Here is a 19,958-nt window from a genome sequence, read left to right as displayed (position 1 = left end):
GAGGGCGGAGCTGGGGGGCCGGGAGGCCGACAGGGAGGAGCTGGGGGGCCGGGAGGGGGACGGGGAGGAGCTGGGGGGCCGGGAGGGAGGAGCTGGGGGGCCGGGAGGGGGACGCGGTGGAGCTGGGGGGCCGGGAGGGAGGAGCTGGGGGGCCGGGAGGGGGACGTGGAGGAGCTGGGGGGCCGGGAGGGCGGAGCTGGGGGGCCGGGAGGGGGACGAGGAGGAGCTGGGGGGCCGGGAGGGAGGAGCTGGGGGGCCGGGAGGGGGACGCGGAGGAGCTGGGGGGCCGGGAGGGGGAAGGGGAGGAGCTGGGGGGCCGGGAGGGGGACGCGGAGGAGCTGGGGGGCCGGGAGGGGAACACGGAGGAGCTGGGGGGCCGGGAGGGCGACGCGGAGGAGCTGGGGGGCCGGGAGGGAGGAGCAGGGGGGCCGGGAGGGCGGAGCTGCGGAGCCGGGAGGGGGACGCGGAGGAGCTGGGGGGCCGGGAGGGGGACGCGGAGGAGCTGGGGGGCCCGTAGGGGAACACGGAGGAGCTGGGGGGCCGGGAGGGCGGAGCTGGGGGGCCGGGAGGGGGACACGGAGGAGCTGAGGTGCCGGGAGGGCGCAGCTGCGGAGCGGGGAGGGCGGAGCTGGGGGGCCGGGAGGGGGACGTGGAGGAGCTGGGGGGCCGGGAGGGGGACGAGGAGGAGCTGGGGAGCCGGGAGGGCGGAGCTGGGGTGCCGGGAGGGGGACGCGGCGGAGCAGCGGTGACGGGAGGGGGACGAGGAGGAGCTGGGGAGCCGGGAGGGCGGAGCTGGGGGGCCGGGAGGGGGACACGGAGGAGCTGGGGGGCCGGGAGGGCGGAGCTGGGGGGCCGGGAGGGGAACACGGTGGAGCTGGGGGGCCGGGAGGGCGGAGCTGGGGGGCCGGGAGGGGGACACGGAGGAGCTGGGGGGCCAGGAGGGGGACGCGGAGGAGCTGGGGGGCTGGGGAGGGCGGAGCTGGGGGGCCGGGAGGGGGACGCGGAGGAGCTGGGGGGCCAGGAGGGGGACGCGGAGGAGCTGGGGGGCTGGGGAGGGCGGAGCTGGGGGGCTGGGAGGGGGCCGGGAGGGCGGAGCTGGGGGGCCGGGACGGGGACGCGGAAGGGCCGGGGGAACCCGCCGGCCTCACGCCCGTCGCCCCGCAGCCTCCAGAGGACGGGGGGCTGCCGCGGCAGGTGGGCAACAAGACGGAGTGCGCCCTGCTGGGCTTGGTGCTGGAGCTGCGCCGCGACTACCAGCCCGTGCGCGACCGGCTGCCGGAGGAGAAGCTCTACAAGGTTTATACCTTCAACTCGGTCCGCAAGTCCATGAGCACCGTCACCCGCCTGCCCCAGGGCGGCTTCCGCGTCTTCAGCAAGGGGGCCTCCGAGATCCTGCTCAAAAAGTGAGTCCCGGCCGCGGCGAGTGGCCCCCGCGCCCTGCCCCAGAGGTGGCTGCACCTTGCTGTCGGCGAGGGGCCCCGTATACCCAGCCCCCCCCGCCCCGAGGGGCCCCGTACTCCCAGCCCCCGTATTCCCAGCCCCCCAGCCCCCGAGGGGCCCCGTACTCCCAGTCCCCGTATTCCCAGCCCCCCCGCCCCCGAGGGGCCCCATACTCCCAGCCCCCCCGCCCCCGAGGGGCCCTGTGTACCAAGCCCCCATATTCCCAGCCCCCCCCGCCCCCGAGGGGCCCCGTACTCCCAGCCCCCCCGCCCCCGAGGGGCCCCGTACTCCCAGCCCCCCCGCCCCCGAGGGGCCCCGTATTCCCAGCCCCCCCGCCCCCGAGGGGCCCCGTACTCCCAGCCCCCGTATTCCCAGCCCCCCCGCCCCCGAGGGGCCCCGTACTCCCAGCCCCCCCGCCCCCGAGGGGCCGGCTCTGAGCCAGGCGACTCCCCTTCCAGGTGCTCCAGCATCCTGAGCAGCAGCGGGGAGCTGCGCAGCTTCCGCCCGCGGGACCGGGACGAGATGGTGAAGAAGGTGATCGAGCCCATGGCCTGCGAGGGGCTGCGCACCATCTGCCTGGCCTTCCGGGACTTCGCTGCCGGCCCGGAGCCCGACTGGGACAACGAGAACGACATCGTGGGGGAGCTCACCTGCATCGCCGTGGTCGGCATCGAGGACCCCGTCCGGCCCGAGGTACCGCCGGCTCTGTGGGGGCGGGAGCCAGGACTCCTGGGTTCTCTCCCCGGCTCTGGGAGGGGAGGGGGGGGCTGGTGGTTAGAGCAGGGGGAGCTGGGAGCCAGGACGCCTGGGTTCTCTCCCCAGCTCTGGGAGGGGAGGGGGGGCTGGTGGTTAGAGCAGGGGGGGCTGGGAGCCAGGACGCCTGGGTTCTCTCCCCAGCTCTGGGAGGGGAGGGGGGGGCTGGTGGTTAGAGCAGGGGGAGCTGGGAGCCCGGACGCCTGGGTTCTCTCCCCGGCTCTGGGAGGGGAGTGGGGGCTGGTGGGTTAGAGCAGGGGGGGCTGGGAGCCAGGACTCCTGGGTTCTCTCCCCGGCTCTGGGAGGGGAAGGGGGGCTGGTGGTTAGAGCAGGGGGGGCTGGGAGCCAGGACGCCTGGGTTCTCTCCCCGGCTCTGGGAGGGGAGCGGGGGCTGGTGGTTAGAGCAGGGGGGGCTGGGAGCCAGGACTCCTGGGTTCTCTCCCGGCTCTGGGAGGGGAGTGGGGGCTGGTGGTTAGAGCAGGGGGGCTGGGAGCCAGGACGCCTGGGTTCTCTCCCCGGCTCTGGGAGGGGAAGGGGTTTAGAGAGATGTCAGGACTCCTGGGTTCCATCCAGTCCTGCTGTCCTCCTCCGCGCCAGGTCCCCGAGGCCATCCGCAAGTGCCAGAAGGCCGGGATCACCGTCCGGATGGTGACGGGCGACAACATCAACACGGCCCGGGCCATCGCCGCCAAGTGTGGGATCCTCCAGCCCGGGGAGGACTTTCTCTGCCTGGAGGGGAAGGAGTTCAACCGACGCATCCGCAACGAGAAGGGAGAGGTACGGGGAGAACGGCCCTACTACCGCCGCCAGCTGCGCAGGGGAGAACGGCCCTGCGGGGGATAACGGCCCTGCTCCCGCCCCTGGCCCCACGGGGGATAACGGCCCCACGGGGGATAACGGCCCTACTACCGCCCCTGGCCCCGCGGGGGATAACGCCCCCGGCCCCACGGGGGATAACGGCCCCACTCCCGCCCCCGGCCCCACGGGGGATAACGGCCCTACTACCGCCCCCGGCCCCGCGGGGGATAACAGCCCTGCTCCCGCCTCCAGCCCGCTCCCGCCCCTGGCCCCGCGGGGGATAACGCCCCCGGCCCCACGGGGGATAACGGCCCCACTCCCGCCCCCGGCCCCACGGGGGATAACGGCCCTACTCCCGCCCCCGGCCCCGCGGGGGATAACGGCCCTGCTCCCGCCGCCAGCTGCGCAGGGGATAACGGCCCCACGGGGGATAATGCCGCTGCTCCCGCCACTGCCCTAGCTCCAGTGGGGGAGGGTTCATCCTTTGGGGTTGGGGGGTGGCCCTGTGGGGAGAGTCCCCCTCCATGAGCCGCTGTCTCAGCTGTTTCCCCTGCCCCCCAGATCGAGCAGGAGCGACTGGATAAGATCTGGCCCAAGCTGAGGGTCCTGGCCCGATCGTCCCCCACTGACAAACACACCCTGGTGAAAGGTACAGACCCCCCTCCCCCCCGCCCCGCAGGCAGGCGTGGGGGGGGGTGAGGCTATGGCACCGTGGGAGGAGCGGGCTTTGGGGGTCTGGGGGGAGGGGGCCGAGATGGGGTCATGGGGGAGGGGGGCCCATGCGGGGTGGGGAGCTGGCGGGGGAGCCGGGGGCACGGGGGGGGGCTATGGGCCCCCCTCCCCCAGCTGAGCCCCCCACACCCGCAGGCATCATCGACAGCACCATCGGGGAGCAGCGGCAGGTCGTGGCCGTGACCGGGGACGGCACCAATGACGGGCCGGCGCTCAAGAAGGCCGACGTCGGCTTTGCTATGGTGAGATGCCCCTGGGCGCCCCCCCCCCCCGCAAGCTCCAGCGCCCCTCCGGTGTCCGAAGCCCCAAGCGCTTCAGCTGCGCCTCCCCCACACTGCCCCCACCCGCCCCAGAAAGGGGATTTCCCACAATGCATTGGTGCACGTGCCCGTCCGTCCCCACCCCAACACCCCCCGTCCGTCTGTCCGTCCGGGGAGGGGGTGAGCGGCCGAGCTCCCAGCCCTGCCCTCGCTGGGGGGGCCCTGGGCCGCTGCCCCCCCCGTGACCCCGCCGTCCCCCCCCCCCAGGGCATCGCGGGCACCGACGTCGCCAAGGAGGCCTCGGACATCATCCTGACCGACGACAACTTCTCCAGCATCGTCAAGGCGGTGATGTGGGGCCGGAACGTGTACGACAGCATCTCCAAGTTCCTGCAGTTCCAGCTCACCGTCAACGTGGTGGCCGTGGTGGTGGCCTTCACCGGCGCCTGCATCACCCAGGTGGGGCGGGGGGCGTGGACAGAGGGATGCCCCGCCCCCCATGCCCTGGCCCCGCCCCCTCTGTGCTGACACCCCTCGTACCCTGGCCCCGCCCCCTCCATGCCCTGGCCCCGCCCCCTCTGTGCTGACACCCCCCCGTACCCTGGCCCCGCCCCCTCCATGCCCTGGCCCCGCCCCCTCCATGCCCTGGCCCCGCCCCTCTCTGTGCTGACCCCCCGTGCCCTGGCCCCGCCCCCTCCATGCCCTGGCCCCGCCCCCTCCTTGCCCTGGCCCCGCCCCTGTCTGTGCTGACCCCCGTGCCCTGGCCCCGCCCCCTCCATGCCCTGGGCCCGCCCCTCCCTGTGCTGACCCCCCCCCCGTGCCCTGGCCCCGCCCCCTCCATGCCCTGGCCCCGCCCCCTCCATGCCCTGGCCCCGCCCCTCCCTGCACTGACCCCGCCCCCGCCTCCCCCCAGGACTCCCCGCTCAAGGCGGTGCAGATGCTCTGGGTCAATCTCATCATGGACACGTTCGCCTCCCTGGCGCTGGCCACGGAGCCGCCCACCGAGTCGCTGCTGCTGCGCAAACCCTACGGGCGCAACAAGCCCCTCATCTCCCGCACCATGATGAAAAGCATCCTGGGCCACAGCGTCTACCAGCTGAGCATCATCTTCAGCCTGCTCTTCGCGGGTAGCGCCCGGGCCGGGCCGCGGGGGGGCCGGCCGCGGGGGGGGGGGGGCCGGGCCGCGGGGGGGGGGGGGCCGCCGGGCCGGCGGGGGGGGGGAGCCGGGCTCGGGGGGGCCGGGCCTGCGGGGGGGGAGCCGGGCTGGGGGGGGAGCCGGGCCTGCGGGGGGGGGAGCCGGGCTGGGGGGGGGCCGGGCCTGCGGGGGGGGGAGCCGGGCGGGGGGGGGGGCCGGGCCTGCGGGGGGCGGCGCCGGGGTGGGGGGGGGCGGGCGGGCGGGGGGGGGAGGCGGGCTGGGGGGGGAGCCGGGCTGGGGGGGCCCATGGGGGAGGGGGAGGTGGGATGCCGGGACAGACGGGCCCATGGGGGGCTGGGGGGGTGCCAGGGCGGAGGGGCCCATGGGGGAGGGGGAGGTGGGATGCCGGGACAGACGGGCCCGTGGGGGGCTGGGGGGGTGCCAGGGCTGCCGGGGGAGCAGGGGTCTCTGGGTCTGCCCCTGACGCCCCGTCCTGCCCTCCCCCAGGGGAGATGATCTTCGACATCGACAGCGGGCGGAACGCCCCCCTGCACGCGCCCCCGTCGGAGCATTACACCATCATCTTCAACACCTTCGTCCTGATGCAGCTTTTCAACGAGGTCAACGCCCGCAAGATCCACGGCGAGCGGAACGTCTTCCAGGGCGTCTTCGGGAACCCCATCTTCTGCGCCATCGTCCTGGGCACCTTCGGCATCCAGGTACCTGGGGGGCCGGGCAGACTCCCCGGGCCAGGGTGCAGCCCTGCCCCCCCCGCCCCGACCCAGAGCGTGGCCCTGCCCCCCCGACTCAAAGCGCGGCCGCGCCAGGCGCTCCACGGACCCTGCCCCCGCCCGGGCCAGAGCGTGGCCGCGCCGGGCGCTGCACAGACCCTGCCCCCCCCCGGGCCAGAGCGCGGCCGCGCCAGGCGCTGCACAGACCCTGCCCCCCCCCCGGGCCAGAACGCGGCCGCGCCAGGCGCTGCACAGACCCTGCCCCCCCCCGGGCCAGAGCGCTGCCGCGCCAGGCGCTGCACAGACCCTGCCCCCCCCGGGCCAGAGCGCGGCCGGGCCAGGCGCTGCACGGGCCCTGTCCAAGGCTCGGCCCAGCTGTCCCAGGCTGTTCCCCAGCTCAGCCCCCATCTCCTTTCCCTGCAGATCGTCATCGTGCAGTTCGGGGGGAAGCCGTTCAGCTGCTCGCCCCTCAACGCCGAGCAATGGCTCTGGTGCCTCTTCGTGGGCGTCGGCGAGCTCGTGTGGGGACAGGTGAGCAGCCCGACCCGCCTCCCTAGCGCCCGGCTCCCCCGCTCCCTCCCCCCGCCCCTCCCACAACCGGGGAGCGAACCCAGGAGTCCTGGCTCCCAGCCCCCCCTGCTCTAACCCACCAGCCCCCGCTCCCCTCCCAGAGCCGGGAGAGAACCCAGGAGTCCTGGCCCCCCCCCCCCCCCCCCCCCCCCCGCTGTAACCACCAGCCCCCACTCCCCTCCCACAGCCGGGGAGCGAACCCAGGAGTCCTGGCTCCCAGCCCCCCCTGCTCTAACCCACCAGCCCCCACTCCCCTCCCAGAGCTGGGGAGGGAACCCAGGCGTCCGGGTTCATACATCACGGCACCCATTGTCCGTTCAGTGACTCGCCGGCAGCGGAGCTGAGGCTTTCAGTAGGGTGCTCACCGTGTGTGGAGTCATAGACGTCAGCCAGAGTTGGACAGAGCTTGGGGGCTGGGAGCCAGGACTCCTGGGGTCTCTCCCTGGCTCCAGGATGGTGACTGGGAGGGGAAGGGGTTCAGGGTTCTGTGTGCTCCTGGGGGTGGGTTTAACCCCTTCTCTGACTGCCCCTGCAGGTGATCGCCACCGTCCCCACCAGCCACCTGAAATGCCTGAAGGAGGCAGGGCACGGTCCCAGCAAGGACGAGATCACGGACGAGGAGATGGCGGAGGACGAGGAGGAGATAGACCACGCCGAGCGGGAGCTGCGCCGAGGCCAGATCCTCTGGTTCCGCGGCCTCAACCGCATCCAGACCCAGGTAGGGCCCGGGGTATCCCACTGCCCCCACCAACGCATTAATCCGCCTCCCTTTCTGATCTCCCCTCCACGCCCCTTCACGCTCATGCCTGGAATGTGGGATCCCACTTTCCCCACCAACGTGTAACAAGCTCGCCCCCTCCCCTTCCCACCTTCCCCCTTCCCCGCTCCCCTTTTTGCTTTTGTGCCTAGAGATGACGGGAGGAGAGACGGCCAGGAATCTCCTAACCCCGAGCAGGGGAGCCAGTGGCCACTTGGCTCATGGCCCTGTTGCTTCCACCTTCAATTCCCGCTCAAACCAATAGGAGACCCAGATGTCCTGAGTCTGATCTGGGGCAGCAGGCAGGAAACCGGGCAAGATGGGCACCCGTGGTATTAGCCATTGGTGGGTGGGGAGGCTTCTCAGGACACCAGAATGGGGTGTTTCTTGTCGCCCAGTTCATAACCTGCCCCCTCTAACTTGCGGGCACTGGGCATCGGTGTTTGCACCCTAGTGAGGTGAATGGGGCAGCTCCCCCACTCTGAGTGATTGGATCAGGCTCTCTGCAAACTCAGGCATGGCTGGTGAGGAGCCAGGACCCCGGGGGTTTTGCTGTCATTTGACCCTCCCTCTGCCCAGAGAGTTTTTCTCCAACCATCCTTTATGTGTAGTCCCGTAGTGCCCCCTAGTCGGGCTCTGCACAGACCTTATACCCTAGCGCAGTGCTCCCCAAGCTTTTTCGTCTGGTGGGCGCCAGATGACAAGCCGGGGAGGACCGTGGCGGCAGACGAGCATCCGCCGAAATTCCGCCGACAAGCGGTAACGTCAATAGGCGTCGCCGCTGAAATACCGCTGAAAATTGGCGGCATTTCGGCATCGATGCCTGTGGATGACGCAGCTTGTCAGCGGCATTTCAGCGGATGCTCGTCCGCTGGCCAGGATGCGGGCACACTTACATGCCCCGGCGGGCGCCATGGCACCCACGGGCACCGCGTTGGGGACCCCTGCCTTAGGGGGATGGATTTCAGCCCTGGCCCTGTAGCCGAATGAGCCCCAGACGGGAGATGTGATTTCCCCTGCCCCAAACCTTAACTCTTCCCTCTGCATGGCCCCCTCCTGAGCCCACTGCACTCCATCATGCACCTCTGACCCCAGGGTGTGGGGAGTGGGCAGAGTTAAGGTTATTTTGGACGCGGGAGAGGGAGCCGGACTGACTGTGGCTGGCTATAAGGTGCCAGTTCTTAAGGGGGTGACAGCCCAATTCACCCTGGGGCCATCCCCGGGCATCCTTGTTTGGGAGCTGGAAGGAATTCCCCAGGCAGGAGGTCAGCAGATGCGATCGGAGAAAGCTGAGGAATATCGGCGAATGGTAGACGATTCCTCCAGTGTTTTCTACAAAACAAGGATTTTGTTTCGGAGACGGACCCCTAAGGTTTTCAGTGGGAAAAATTCAAATTGTTTGGTTGCTGGGGAAAAGAATAGGTTTGGCCTGAAAAATGTTTCGATTTTGGGCACAAAATACTCAATGCTGGAGTGAAACAAGGCAGTTTTCAGCCATTTGGGGGCCACAGATATGTGGCTTTGGTCAGACACATTCTGGTTCGGGCACATTTTGGAATGACAATAATTGGTTTTCAGACCAAAAATGCAGTTTTTGGTCAAACACACATTGGTTTGGGCCATTTTTGGTCAAAAATATCCAGTTTTCAGAAGTTTTCAACCAAAAATGGTTGATGAAAATATATTTTTTTCCATCCAAAATACTGGTTTTGGCCAAAAATTACAGTTTGGGTCATTTTCAGACCAAAATATTGGGGTTTCAGCCCCAAACACTCCACTTTTGGCCGTTTATGGCCCAAATGATCCCGTTTTCAGTCACCAAACTGAGCAGTTTTTGAAATAGGGGCTGAACGTTTGTATTTTTCTGCCAATCCCCCTTTCTTACAGCAACAGGAGAAGTTGAAATTTTCCTCAGAAAATGTTGTGGAAAACGGGGGGGGAAACTTGCCTGGAATTTTTCGGTGGCGAGGGAAAGCCCCGGCTCCCGTTCTGGGCCCAGCTCTGGGCTCTGGAGAGCTGAGTGAGCGCGGCCGGTGTAGGGTGTGACCCGAGCTCCGGCAATCCGGGGTCAGGGGCTGGGCGAGGGCAGGAGGCCGCGTACGGGGCCTCTCCTCAGAGGACCTGGGTTACTAACCTGCCTTCTGATTGCAGCCGGCATCTCTTGGGACGTGGCGACTCGTAACCTGTTTCCTTCCTTTCTTAACGTGAGGGGCAGAGCCCGGCTTGTGGTGCTAGGACAGAGAGACGCTCGTCTGTGCATCCCTGCACCCACCCAGCCCCCTGCTCTGACTGCTGGGTCCCACTGCCCTCCCTGAGCCGGGAGAGAACCCAGGAGTCCTGGCTCCCAGAAATCAGGGTCCCCCCCATGCAGCTCTCCCCTGCCAGCCGGCAACACTTTCTGACCCTCGCCGGCAGCCACAGGGCACCCCTCCCCACGGGCAGTCGCCCGGCCCTGAGCCTGGGGGCAGCCTCCCCGTGGGCCAGCAGCCGCCGGTCGAACCAGGCTGGCCCGAGGGGGCCGCTGCGTAACGCCAAGGGGATTCGCAGTGTAAATCACGCTGGGACGTTTCTCTACCGACAGATGGTCCCACGGTCCCTTAGCCAGCAGGAAGCTCTGCACAAGCCAGCCGCCGTCAATGGACACACGCCCCCCCCCTCCGGTTCCCCAGCCTCCTCGGCTCCAGCCATAGGCTTGGGGGAGGGGGAACCCCCCCAAATCATAAGCGTGGCTGGGAAACGGGGCCGCTCCTTCTGCAGCCCCTTCCCGAGCCGCTGGTGGGCGCCCCGTTCCCACGCGTTTCTCCACCGCCACCAGCTGATTGGAGCCGGGTTTGTTGGTTTAACCCCAAGCCGAGATCCCCTCGACCCCAGCCGGCGACGTGGGCTTTTTGTTAAAGCCCCCCCAGATCTCTGCAGCTGTCCCCCCCGATGCTCAGTGCCACGCGTGGACGACGTCTCTGTGTATCTCATTTTCTCTCTCGTAGATGGAAGTAGTTAGCACCTTCAAGAGAAGCGGCTCCTTTCAGGGGGCCGTGCGGCGCCGCTCCTCGGTCCTCAGCCAGCTGCACGAAGTAACCAATCTTTCTACCCCTACTCACGTAATTCTCTCCGCTGGCAATCCCACTTCTGCCACCATCGGGAGTGAGTGACCGTTTTGCTCTTACTGCTTGTGTGCTTTTGAACAACAAAACCAGACAGATTTAACGTCCCCCCTCCTCCCCCCCGCCCCAGCTCCCCCATGCTCACTGCTGGTCTCCTCTCTATTTTTTTCAGTTCTCTCTCTGCTCTCTGCCCGACCTCAGGCGAGCCGGATTTCCATTTCCTAAAGCCATACGGTCACTTTCTCTCTTTTGCCTTTAGCCGGTTGATTCAAGACCCCCGCCCTGCCCCACACCCCTTTACTGGCTCCCTCTTCTGTCCCTCGGGGGTGGCTTCCCCCGCTGAAATGGAACGGTTGACGCCAGCTGGGGATCTGGCCCCATTCGCGGTCGGTGTTTGTGTCCGTGTCCTTTTCTCCGTGTTTCTGTGCCTGCCCGTTTGGGAGTGGGGGGAGGTCAGAGACCTCCATGCTGCCCTGGCCCCTTGGGGACCCCCAAACAGGCCAGATTCTACTGCCGAACACACCCGTGAATCGGATTCTGACCTGGTGTGAATCTGGAGTGACTCACTTCACATGAGCCAAGCTTATCAATGGGCTACTGGGGCATGAGTGGGTTAGAGAAACCAGATCAGGAATTCCGGTCTCCCGGGGGGCTAGGTTAGCCGGGGTTGCACTCAGACGGGGGTGGTCTCTAGTCCTCTCCTCTGAGATGGGGGCAGGCGGGATACCGGGCTAGATGGGCCTGCATGGGCCGCTCAGCCCCCCTCTCCCCCAGCCTCCCTCAAAATCTGGGGCGCTCCCTCCCCCGATAAACTTCCTTTCTCCTCCTCTGAGAAGCGCATGGCGAGGTAGGCGGGGCCTGTCGCTCCCTCCCCCGGGGCGGAACCCCGGCGTCCTGGGTGGCAGAAATCCCTCCAGGGGGGTATGTGGGATTTGCTTGGGCCGGACTCTTGGTGCCTTCTCGTGTGGCCGGGTGTCGTCCGTTTGCGTCTGGCGCCCCGGTCCCGGCAGGGGAACCCTCGCGCAGGACCCCTCCCCCTTTTGGCTGGCGAGTCTTTTTTCCCAATCTCTCTCTCTCTCTAGCTGCTTTTTCTCTCCACACAGCTCTGGGTCTCGTTCGCCTCTGCCCCACCCCCCCGCCCCGCCCCGTCCTGGCGCATCCCTCCCCCCCGATGGCGCCCAGCGGGGTCGTGGCAAAGGCTGGATTTCTTTTAGGAACCGATCAGCGGCCGGGCGGCCTGGCAGGGTCATTTCAGGAGCCATTGGAAACCGAATCTGAACCTTTCCCCCACCCCGGCCCCTCCAGAATATAAGAAGGGGGTGGGGATTGGGTGTAATTTCCCCCGTCCCAGGCGAGGCTCAAAGTAATGTCAATTCAGATCCGGCCCTTCGTAAATTACGCAGTGGGTCAAGCCGGGTGGGGACTGAGGGTGGCCAAGGTGGTGGGGTTCTGAGCGGAAGCTCTCCCAGGCGCACGTGCAGCACCTAGCACAGCGCGGTCCCGGCCACACCAGGATGGGGGACCCCCCGTCACACAGGGCGCTGCACGGCCCCCGCCCTCGAGACAAGGGCAGGGGCATTGGCTCCACTGGCCAGACCGGGAGACTCCGTATCTGGGGGGGCGGGAGCTGCCACCCCCCCCGACAAATACACACCCCTGTGCTTGCCCATTCCCAGGGCCCGCTTGGCAGCGAGCTGCCCCCCCTTCCTCCCGGGACGCCCCCCCCTTTCAAAACCGTCACCCCCGACGCTCCTCCCATCCCTGCCCCCCCCCCCACTATCCTTCCACCTCAAGCCCCGTTTTCCCCCCCTTCCAGCTGCCACGAGGAGCCGGGACGGAGCCACTTGTCTGGCCGCCAGGAGTCTGGTGCTTTTTGAGTGTTGGGGGGGGGGAGGGGGGCTGTCCTTCAATCACACCTCATCCCCCGACCACCCCCATCCCATCCTTGACTTTGCTTTCTGCTCACGGCCAGGGGTGAGAGATCCCCCACACCCGGGCTGCTAGCGCCAACCTGACCCCGTAGCGATGGGAGGAGGCCGCAGAGCCCCTCTCGTGCCAGGAGCGGCACAGGACCCCCCCCTCCCCCCCCGAGATCGGGAGCCTCTGTCACACTGGCCCCTAGAGACACCCCCACTCCTGCCCCCGCTCAGGGGCCCTGCCCCGCAGAGCTCACGGGGTGAATAGACGGAGGGGGGAACTGAGGCAATGTGCCCCAGCAGCCAGCCCAAGCTAGGAGCCCTGAGCCTCCAGCCTCCCAAACCAGCCTCCCTCTGAGCCGCTTTTGTGAGCCGGGGTCACTGGGGGGCGGGGGGGGGCATCCACCTAGTGCACAGCTGCGGAGAGTCCCGCCTCATTGCCCACGTCCACCCCACCTCTGCCCCCCTTTTCTCCCACTCCGCCTCCCCCCCTTTGCCTCTGCAGGGACCCAATCCCGACACCCCCCAGCCAGAACGGGAGGGGGGGACTGGGCTCTATTTGCTGTCCCAGCCTCTTTAACCGCCCCCCCGGCACCTCTTCACTGGCTGCCCCGGGGGTGGGGTGGGGTGCGTGGCCTGGAGGCCCCGGCTCCCGTTCAGAGCCGGCAAGGGTGGGCGTGAAGCCCCGAACGTTTCCCGCACTCTCGCCTGCCCCCCACGGCAGCCCGGGAGCGAGGCCTCCTGCTCTGCCCGCCCAGGGCGCCCTGTTGTGCTCGGCTTGGGCACGGCTTGGCGAGGGGGCAGCGCTGCCAAAAACCCGGCCGGCTGCGGTGGGTGGCAGGGGGCTGGGCCCTGCCCCACAGAGCTCAGAGAGGGGATGGGTCAGCCCCGCCCCCGACAGAGGGGGGTTGAGAGTGGAGAATGGGACAGAGGCGGGGATGGAACCCAGGAGTCCCACACACTTGACCCACCAGTCTTCTTCCCCAGCGGGGGAATGAACCCAGGAGTCCTGGCTCCCGCTCCCCCGCCCAGCCCCCGCCACACACACACTGCCTCCCTAGTTCCCAGCCCGTGAGCGCAGCCCCCTTCCCAGGGCGGCTAGTGGGGTGGGGGGTCAGGGCCCTGTTCTGCTTGCAACCCCCCTGCTCCAGCGCGAGCAGCTTGGCCTGGCGCTGGGTCCTGCTGGCCGGGGGGGGGGGGCGTCCCGCTCTAGCATGCGCTGTCTCCCGGGGGGGGGGCCGCCCCGTCCCCTGGCTGGGCGCAGGCCCTACCCACAATGCACTGCACAGCCGCGGCAGAGGGACCCACCCCAGGGCTGAGTTTGGCACAGCCCGAAACAAGTGCAGGGCCCCCCCCATGCCCAGCCTGTGCCCCCCCCTCCCCCGGGTGTGACAGCTCCCAAATGGGGCAACCCCTGCCCCACACGAGGGGTGGGAGGTGTAACGGGGACGGTGCTTTACCCCCCCTGGGGCTCTGGCCCCACTGACCCCATGGGGCGATGGCCCATTGACCTCGTGGGAGGGGGGCAGGGTTAATGGGCGTTGAAAGAGCCCAGCAAAGGGTGGGGAGGCTGTAAACACCCCTCCCCTGCCTGCGGGGGCCATTGAGAACCCAGGGGGCCGGGGATCTTGAACCCAGAAAACAGGCGCTTCCACTTTTCTGTTGCTGCGCTTTCTTTGTGTCCAATCGATGCTCATTCCACCCCCCCCATCCCCTCTGTTGCAGCGTACGGCCCGTGGGCACTATCCGCAGGCTGGGCTCACTCCTGTTCTTTGTGGGGGGCACGGCCAGGCACAGGGGGCGTCTATGGGGTGGGTGGGTGGATGGATGTGGGGTAGGACAGAGCAGGGGATGGATGGGGTAGGATAGATACAGACGGAGCGTCTATGGGATGGGTGGATGGATGGATGTGGGGTAGGACAGAGAGCGGGGGATGGATGGGGTAGGATAGATACAGATGGGGTGTCTATGGGGTGGGTGGGTGGATGGATGTGGGGTAGGACAGAGAGCAGGGGATGGATGGGGTAGGATAGATACAGACGGGGCGTCTATGGGGTGGGTGGATGGATGTGGGGTAGGACAGAGCAGGGGATGGATGGGGTAGGATAGATACAGACAGGGCGTCTATGGGGTGGGTGGATGGATGGATGTGGGGTAGGACAGAGAGCAGGGGATGGATGGGGTAGGATAGATACAGACGGGGCGTCTATGGGGTGGGTGGATGGATGGATGTGGGGTAGGACAGAGCAGGGGATGGATGGGGTAGGATAGATACAGACGGGGCGTCTATGGGGTGGGTGGGTGGATGGATGTGGGGTAGGACAGAGAGCGGGGGATGGATGGGGTAGGATAGATACAGACGGGGCGTCTATGGGGTGGGTGGATGGATGTGGGGTAGGACAGAGAGCGGGGGATGGATGGGGTAGGATAGATACAGACGGGGCGTCTATGGGGTGGGTGGATGGATGGATGTGGGGTAGGACAGAGCAGGGGATGGATGGGGTAGGATAGATACAGAAGGGGGCGTCTATGGGGTGGGTGGGTGGATGGATGTGGGGTAGGACAGAGCAGGGGATGGATGGGGTAGGATAGATACAGACGGGGCGTCTATGGGGTGGGTGGGTGGATGTGGGGTAGGACACAGCAGGGGATGGATGGGGTAGGATAGATACAGATGGGGCGTCTATGGGGTGGGTGGATGGATGGATGTGGGGTAGGACAGAGAGCGGGGGATGGATGGGGTAGGATAGATACAGACGGGGCGTCTATGGGGTGGGTGGATGGATGGATGTGGGGTAGGACAGAGAGCGGGGGATGGATGGGGTAGGATAGATACAGACGGGGCGTCTATGGGGTGGGTGGATGGATGGATGTGGGGTAGGACAGAGAGCGGGGGATGGATGGGGTAGGATAGATACAGACGGGGCGTCTATGGGGTGGGTGGATGGATGGATGTGGGGTAGGACAGAGCGGGGGATGGATGGGGTAGGATAGATACAGACGGGGCGTCTATGGGGTGGGTGGATGGATGGATGTGGGGTAGGACAGAGCAGGGGATGGATGGGGTAGGATAGATACAGAAGGGGGCGTCTATGGGGTGGGTGGGTGGATGGATGTGGGGTAGGACAGAGCAGGGGATGGATGGGGTAGGATAGATACAGACGGGGCGTCTATGGGGTGGGTGGGTGGATGTGGGGTAGGACACAGCAGGGGATGGATGGGGTAGGATAGATACAGATGGGGCGTCTATGGGGTGGGTGGATGGATGGATGTGGGGTAGGACAGAGAGCGGGGGATGGATGGGGTAGGATAGATACAGACGGGGCGTCTATGGGGTGGGTGGATGGATGGATGTGGGGTAGGACAGAGAGCGGGGGATGGATGGGGTAGGATAGATACAGACGGGGCGTCTATGGGGTGGGTGGATGGATGGATGTGGGGTAGGACAGAGAGCGGGGGATGGATGGGGTAGGATAGATACAGACGGGGCGTCTATGGGGTGGGTGGATGGATGGATGTGGGGTAGGACAGAGCGGGGGATGGATGGGGTAGGATAGATACAGACGGGGCGTCTATGGGGTGGGTGGCTGCACAGGGGCGTGTTTGGGGTTAGATACAGAGGGTGCAGAACAAGGGGTGGACAGAGAGATCACGCTAGAGGTAATTGTGCATTCTCAGGGCTGGGGGCCAGGAGTCCTGGGTTCTCTGCCAGCTCTGGGAGGGGGGAGGGGGGTGGGGGCTGGGGGTTAGAGCAGGTGGGGCTGGGAGCCAGGACTCCTGGGTTTTCCCCCCAGCTGTGGGAGGGGAGTGGGGGCTGGTGGGTTAGAGCGGGGGGGGGGGGCTGGGAGCCAGGACTCCTGGGTTCTCTCCTAGCTCTGGGAGGGGGGTGGGGGCTGGTGGTTAGAGCAGGGGGGGGCGGGGAGCCAGGACTCCTGGGTTCTCTACCAGCTCTGGGAGGGGGGTGGGGGCTGGTGGGTTAGAGCAGGTGGGGCTGGGAGCCAGGACTCCTGGGTTCTCTCCCAGCTCTGGGAGGGGGGTGGGGGCTGGTGGTTAGAGCAGAGGGGGGCTGGGAGCCAGGACTCCTGGGTTCTCTCCCAGCTCTGGGAGGGGGGTGGGGGCTGGTGGTTAGAGCAGGGGGGGGCTGGGAGCCAGGACTCCTGGGTTCTCTCCCAGCTCTGGGAGGGGGGTGGGGGCTGGTGGTTAGAGCAGGTGGGGCTGGGAGCCAGGACTCCTGGGTTCTCTCCTAGCTCTGGGAGGGGGGTGGGGGCTGGTGGTTAGAGCAGGGGGGGCTGGGAGCCAGGACTCCTGGGTTCTCGTCTGGAGCACTAGTCGCCCCGTCGCCTGGCTTGGCACCGAGGACTCACCCGGCTTTCCCCCGCTTTGCCCCCGGCGCCCAGATCCGCGTGGTGAAGGCGTTCCGTAGCTCGCTCTACGAGGGCCTGGAGAAGCCGGACTCCAAGACCTCGATCCACCAGTTCATGGCCCCCCCGGAGTTCCTGCTCAACGACTACACCCACAACATCCCCCTGATCGACGACACCGACGTGGAGGAGAGCGAGGCCGCCCGCCGGCCCCCCCCCAACACCAACAACAACGCCAGCCACCGCGCCGAGGGCTCCAAGCCGGCTCCCTGCGCCAGCCCGCTGCACAGCATGGAGACCTCCCTCTGACGCCGCCGGCCGGGGCGGCCAGTCCACCGGCTCCTTCGGCCGCGCCGAGCTGGGGCTGGGAGCCACCCCCGTTTCTGTGGGGAGCCCCACGCCCAGCCCAGGCCTGCGCCCCGGGGCCCGCAGACTCCTTGTGGGGCCAGCGCCGGCCGGGAAGGGCCCGCCGCGGGCGGGGCGAGGGCCCAGTTACCGCTCCAGAGCCTCACTCTATACCATACCGACGGCCTGTCTCCCGGCGCATGCCGGCCCCCATCCAGCACCCCCGGGCCCATGGCAGCCCAGGCGCTGGGCAGCGGGCGGGGCGGGTTCTTTGGCTGCTTTTTAGTCGTCGGGCGCTGGAGCCGCTGTGTAACAAGGGCCTGGGGATCGGGGCCTGTCCCACTGGACCCTGCCCGGCCCCCCAACCACGAGCAGGGCCCCCGCTGCGCTGCGTCACCCCCCCGAGCCAGATGGGAGACGCCCGTCCCGCCGGGTGCTGCGCAGATACAGGGTGAGAGGCAGCCCCCCCCCGCCCCCAAGTACTGCTGGGGAGGGGACGCTACAGCGTGGGAGGGGCATCCGCTCTGGTTCCCAACACCCCTCCGGCGGCACTGCCCGGCGCCCAGGCCCCCCCCGCCTCTTCGGGGCACCCACCAGTCCCCATGGAGATTGGGGGTGGCACAGGAGCAGCCCCTCAGCTGCCCTTGGGGGTGGATGGAGCTGCCCCATTCACACCAGCTAGGGCTGGCCCTCAGGTGTTACCTATGGACCTTCAGCTCCCCCCCCTGAGGCTGGGAGCCCGGACTCCTGGGTTCTCTCCCCCACTTTGGGAGGGGAGTGGGGGCTGGTGGTTAGAGCAGGAGGCGCTGGGAGCCAGGACTCCTGAGTTCTCTCCCCGGCTCTGGGAGGGGAGTGGGGGCTCGTGGGTTACAGCAGGGGGGTCTAGGAGGCAGGACTGCTGGGTTCTCTCCCCGTCTCTGGGAGGGGAGTGGGGGTTGGTGGTTAGAGCAGGGGGGTCTGGGAGCCAGGACTCCTGAGTTCTCTCCCTGGCTCTGGGAGGGAAGTGGGGTCTAGTGGTTAGAGTAGGGGGGCTTGGGAGCCAGGATGTCTGGGTTCCACCCTTGGCTCTGGCAGGGCAAGTAGCTGCTGCTGCCTCAATTTCCCCTTCTGCCACAATCCTCAAAAGCCCCCTGTGGGAGGCAGGAGTGGGGGGGGTCCCATATTTCCTGTGAGGCCCCTGTTCTGTTTCCACACCTAAGCCTGCGTCCAACCACCAGCGCCAGCACTCTCCAAAGCCTTCTGGCTAAGGGTACCCCCCCAGCCCAGCCCCTCGCCTCCCCGGGGGCCGAATGCAGGAAATCTCACCTCCGGCCAGCCAGCTTGTTCGCATTCAATATTGTAGATATATTGATGGGCGGGGGGGGGGGCTGAATATATAGATCTATATTTAAAACAAACCAACCGTTAACCCCCCCCACTCCCCGCTCACTTTTCAGCCGTGAGAACCGCGCCGGGTCTAACCACGCCCACGCGGAGGAGCCGCTCTGGTTTGGCCGGGGACACACACAGATGGTTTTGGGTTTTTTAAGGAACAAAAATCAATTCAAGGTTTCTATGGGTGCCCCCCCTTCCCCAGTGTGGGGGCGGATTTCGGACTGAAATTGTGACCACCCCCGCCCATGCCCATTTCCGGATCAAAGCATATAACCCAACTGAATGGCTCGATCACGTTTGTTCATATTATTAAAAATTACTAAAATACCCCTCCCGGCCGCCTTTCTCCTCCTGCGGGGGGGCGGGGGGGGGAGCCGTAAGACGAGGGTGATGCAGGCTCTCCGCAAACTCAGGCAGAGTCGGGTACACGTGTGGGGCCCCCCCACCACCAGCCTCATGGCTGTGGGGATTATACCGACGCCCCCGTTGCGCCCCAGCACCGTTCCACGGGCCCAGGCATCAGCAAGCGAAATGGGTGCCGGGGCAAAGCCCAAAGAACCACCCGGTCACAGCTGGTTCCCAGGCCCAGCTTTACTCGCCGGAGCAGGACGAAGAGGAGCCCCGGGTCCACGCGGAATGTGGCGCTTTGGAGTGTGCGGCCTGGCGGCTCGGAGCTGGCACGGTGCTCGGGGCCGATGGCCTTCTCGAGGCGCAGCCAGCCCGCGGGAGGAGCACGGGCAACGAGGGGAACGGCCGTGGGACAGGCCACCCAGAAGGCAACTAGCACTCTGCTTCCACAGCTGGGGAACGGGCAGGGAATGGGGCCTGGGGTCTTTACCCTCGGGGGTGCCAGCTCCGATCTGGCCCCAGGGCAGGGACTGGCTGGCTTAGGGGGGTGGGGAATGGGGCAGGAGCCTGTCCCCTCTGGGGGCACCGGCTCCGATCTGGCCCCAGGGCAGGGACTGGCTGGCTTAGGGGGGTGGGAATGGGGCAGGGGCCTGTCCCCTCTGGGGGCACCGGCTCCGATCTGGCCCCAGGGCAGGGACTGGCTGGCTTAGGGGGGTGGGAATGGGGCAGGGGCCTGTCCCCTCTAGGGGGCACCGGCTCCGATCTGGCCCCAGGGCGGAGACTGGCTGGCTCAGGGGGGTGGGGAATGGGGCCTGGGGCCTGTCCCCTCTGGGGGCACCGGCTCCGATCTGGCCCCAGGGCGGAGACTGGCTGGCTCAGGGGGATGGGGAATGGGGCCTGGGGCCTGTCCCCTCTGGGGGCGCCGGCTCCGATCTGGCCCCAGGGCAGGGACTGGCTGGCTCAGGGGGCTGGGAATGGGGCCTGGGGTCTTTCCCCTTGAGGGGGCACCGGCTCCGATCTGGCCCCAGGGTGGAGACTGGCTGGCTCAGGGGGATGGGGAATGGGGCAGGGGCCTGTCCCCTCTGGGGGCGCCGGCTCCGATCTGGCCCCAGGGCAGGGACTGGCTGGCTCAGGGGGGTGGGAATGGGGCAGGGGTCTTTCCCCTCGAGGGGGCACCGGCTCCGATCTGGCTCCAGGGCAGGGACTGGCTGGCTCAGGGGGATGGGGAATGGGGCCTGGGGCCTGTCCCCTCTTGGGGGCGCCGGCTCCGATCTGGCCCCAGGGCAGGGACTGGCTGGCTCAGGGGGATGGGGAATGGGGCCTGGGGCCTGTCCCCT

At 67.6% G+C, this 19,958-nt stretch overlaps 1 protein-coding gene across 2 annotated transcripts in view; it reads left to right on the top strand.

Annotated features, from left to right (window-relative positions):
• LOC123357305 (plasma membrane calcium-transporting ATPase 3) overlaps nt 1-17,718 on the top strand; it is a 53,318-nt gene extending 35,600 nt beyond the window's left edge. The window contains exons 12-23 of one of the 2 annotated variants that reach the window (XM_045000587.1): nt 1,165-1,403; nt 1,899-2,133; nt 2,791-2,970; nt 3,553-3,640; nt 3,859-3,965; nt 4,251-4,442; nt 4,897-5,110; nt 5,626-5,837; nt 6,273-6,380; nt 6,955-7,137; nt 10,161-10,274; nt 16,591-17,718. In XM_045000587.1, the coding sequence (XP_044856522.1) occupies nt 1,165-1,403; nt 1,899-2,133; nt 2,791-2,970; nt 3,553-3,640; nt 3,859-3,965; nt 4,251-4,442; nt 4,897-5,110; nt 5,626-5,837; nt 6,273-6,380; nt 6,955-7,137; nt 10,161-10,274; nt 16,591-16,863 (2,145 nt within the window). In that variant the 3' untranslated portion in view covers nt 16,864-17,718. Of the gene's footprint in view, nt 1-1,164; nt 1,404-1,898; nt 2,134-2,790; nt 2,971-3,552; nt 3,641-3,858; nt 3,966-4,250; nt 4,443-4,896; nt 5,111-5,625; nt 5,838-6,272; nt 6,381-6,954; nt 7,138-10,160; nt 10,318-16,590 lie in introns of both variants that reach the window. The other variant, XM_045000586.1, reaches the window with a different exon arrangement.
• The last annotated feature ends 2,240 nt before the right edge of the window (nt 17,719-19,958 follow it).

The sequence above is a fragment of the Mauremys mutica genome, unplaced genomic scaffold (genome assembly GCF_020497125.1).
Source record: "Mauremys mutica isolate MM-2020 ecotype Southern unplaced genomic scaffold, ASM2049712v1 000503F_np12_obj, whole genome shotgun sequence".
Taxonomy (NCBI): Eukaryota; Metazoa; Chordata; order Testudines; family Geoemydidae; genus Mauremys; species Mauremys mutica.
This window is presented reverse-complemented; position numbering and strand designations above follow the sequence as displayed.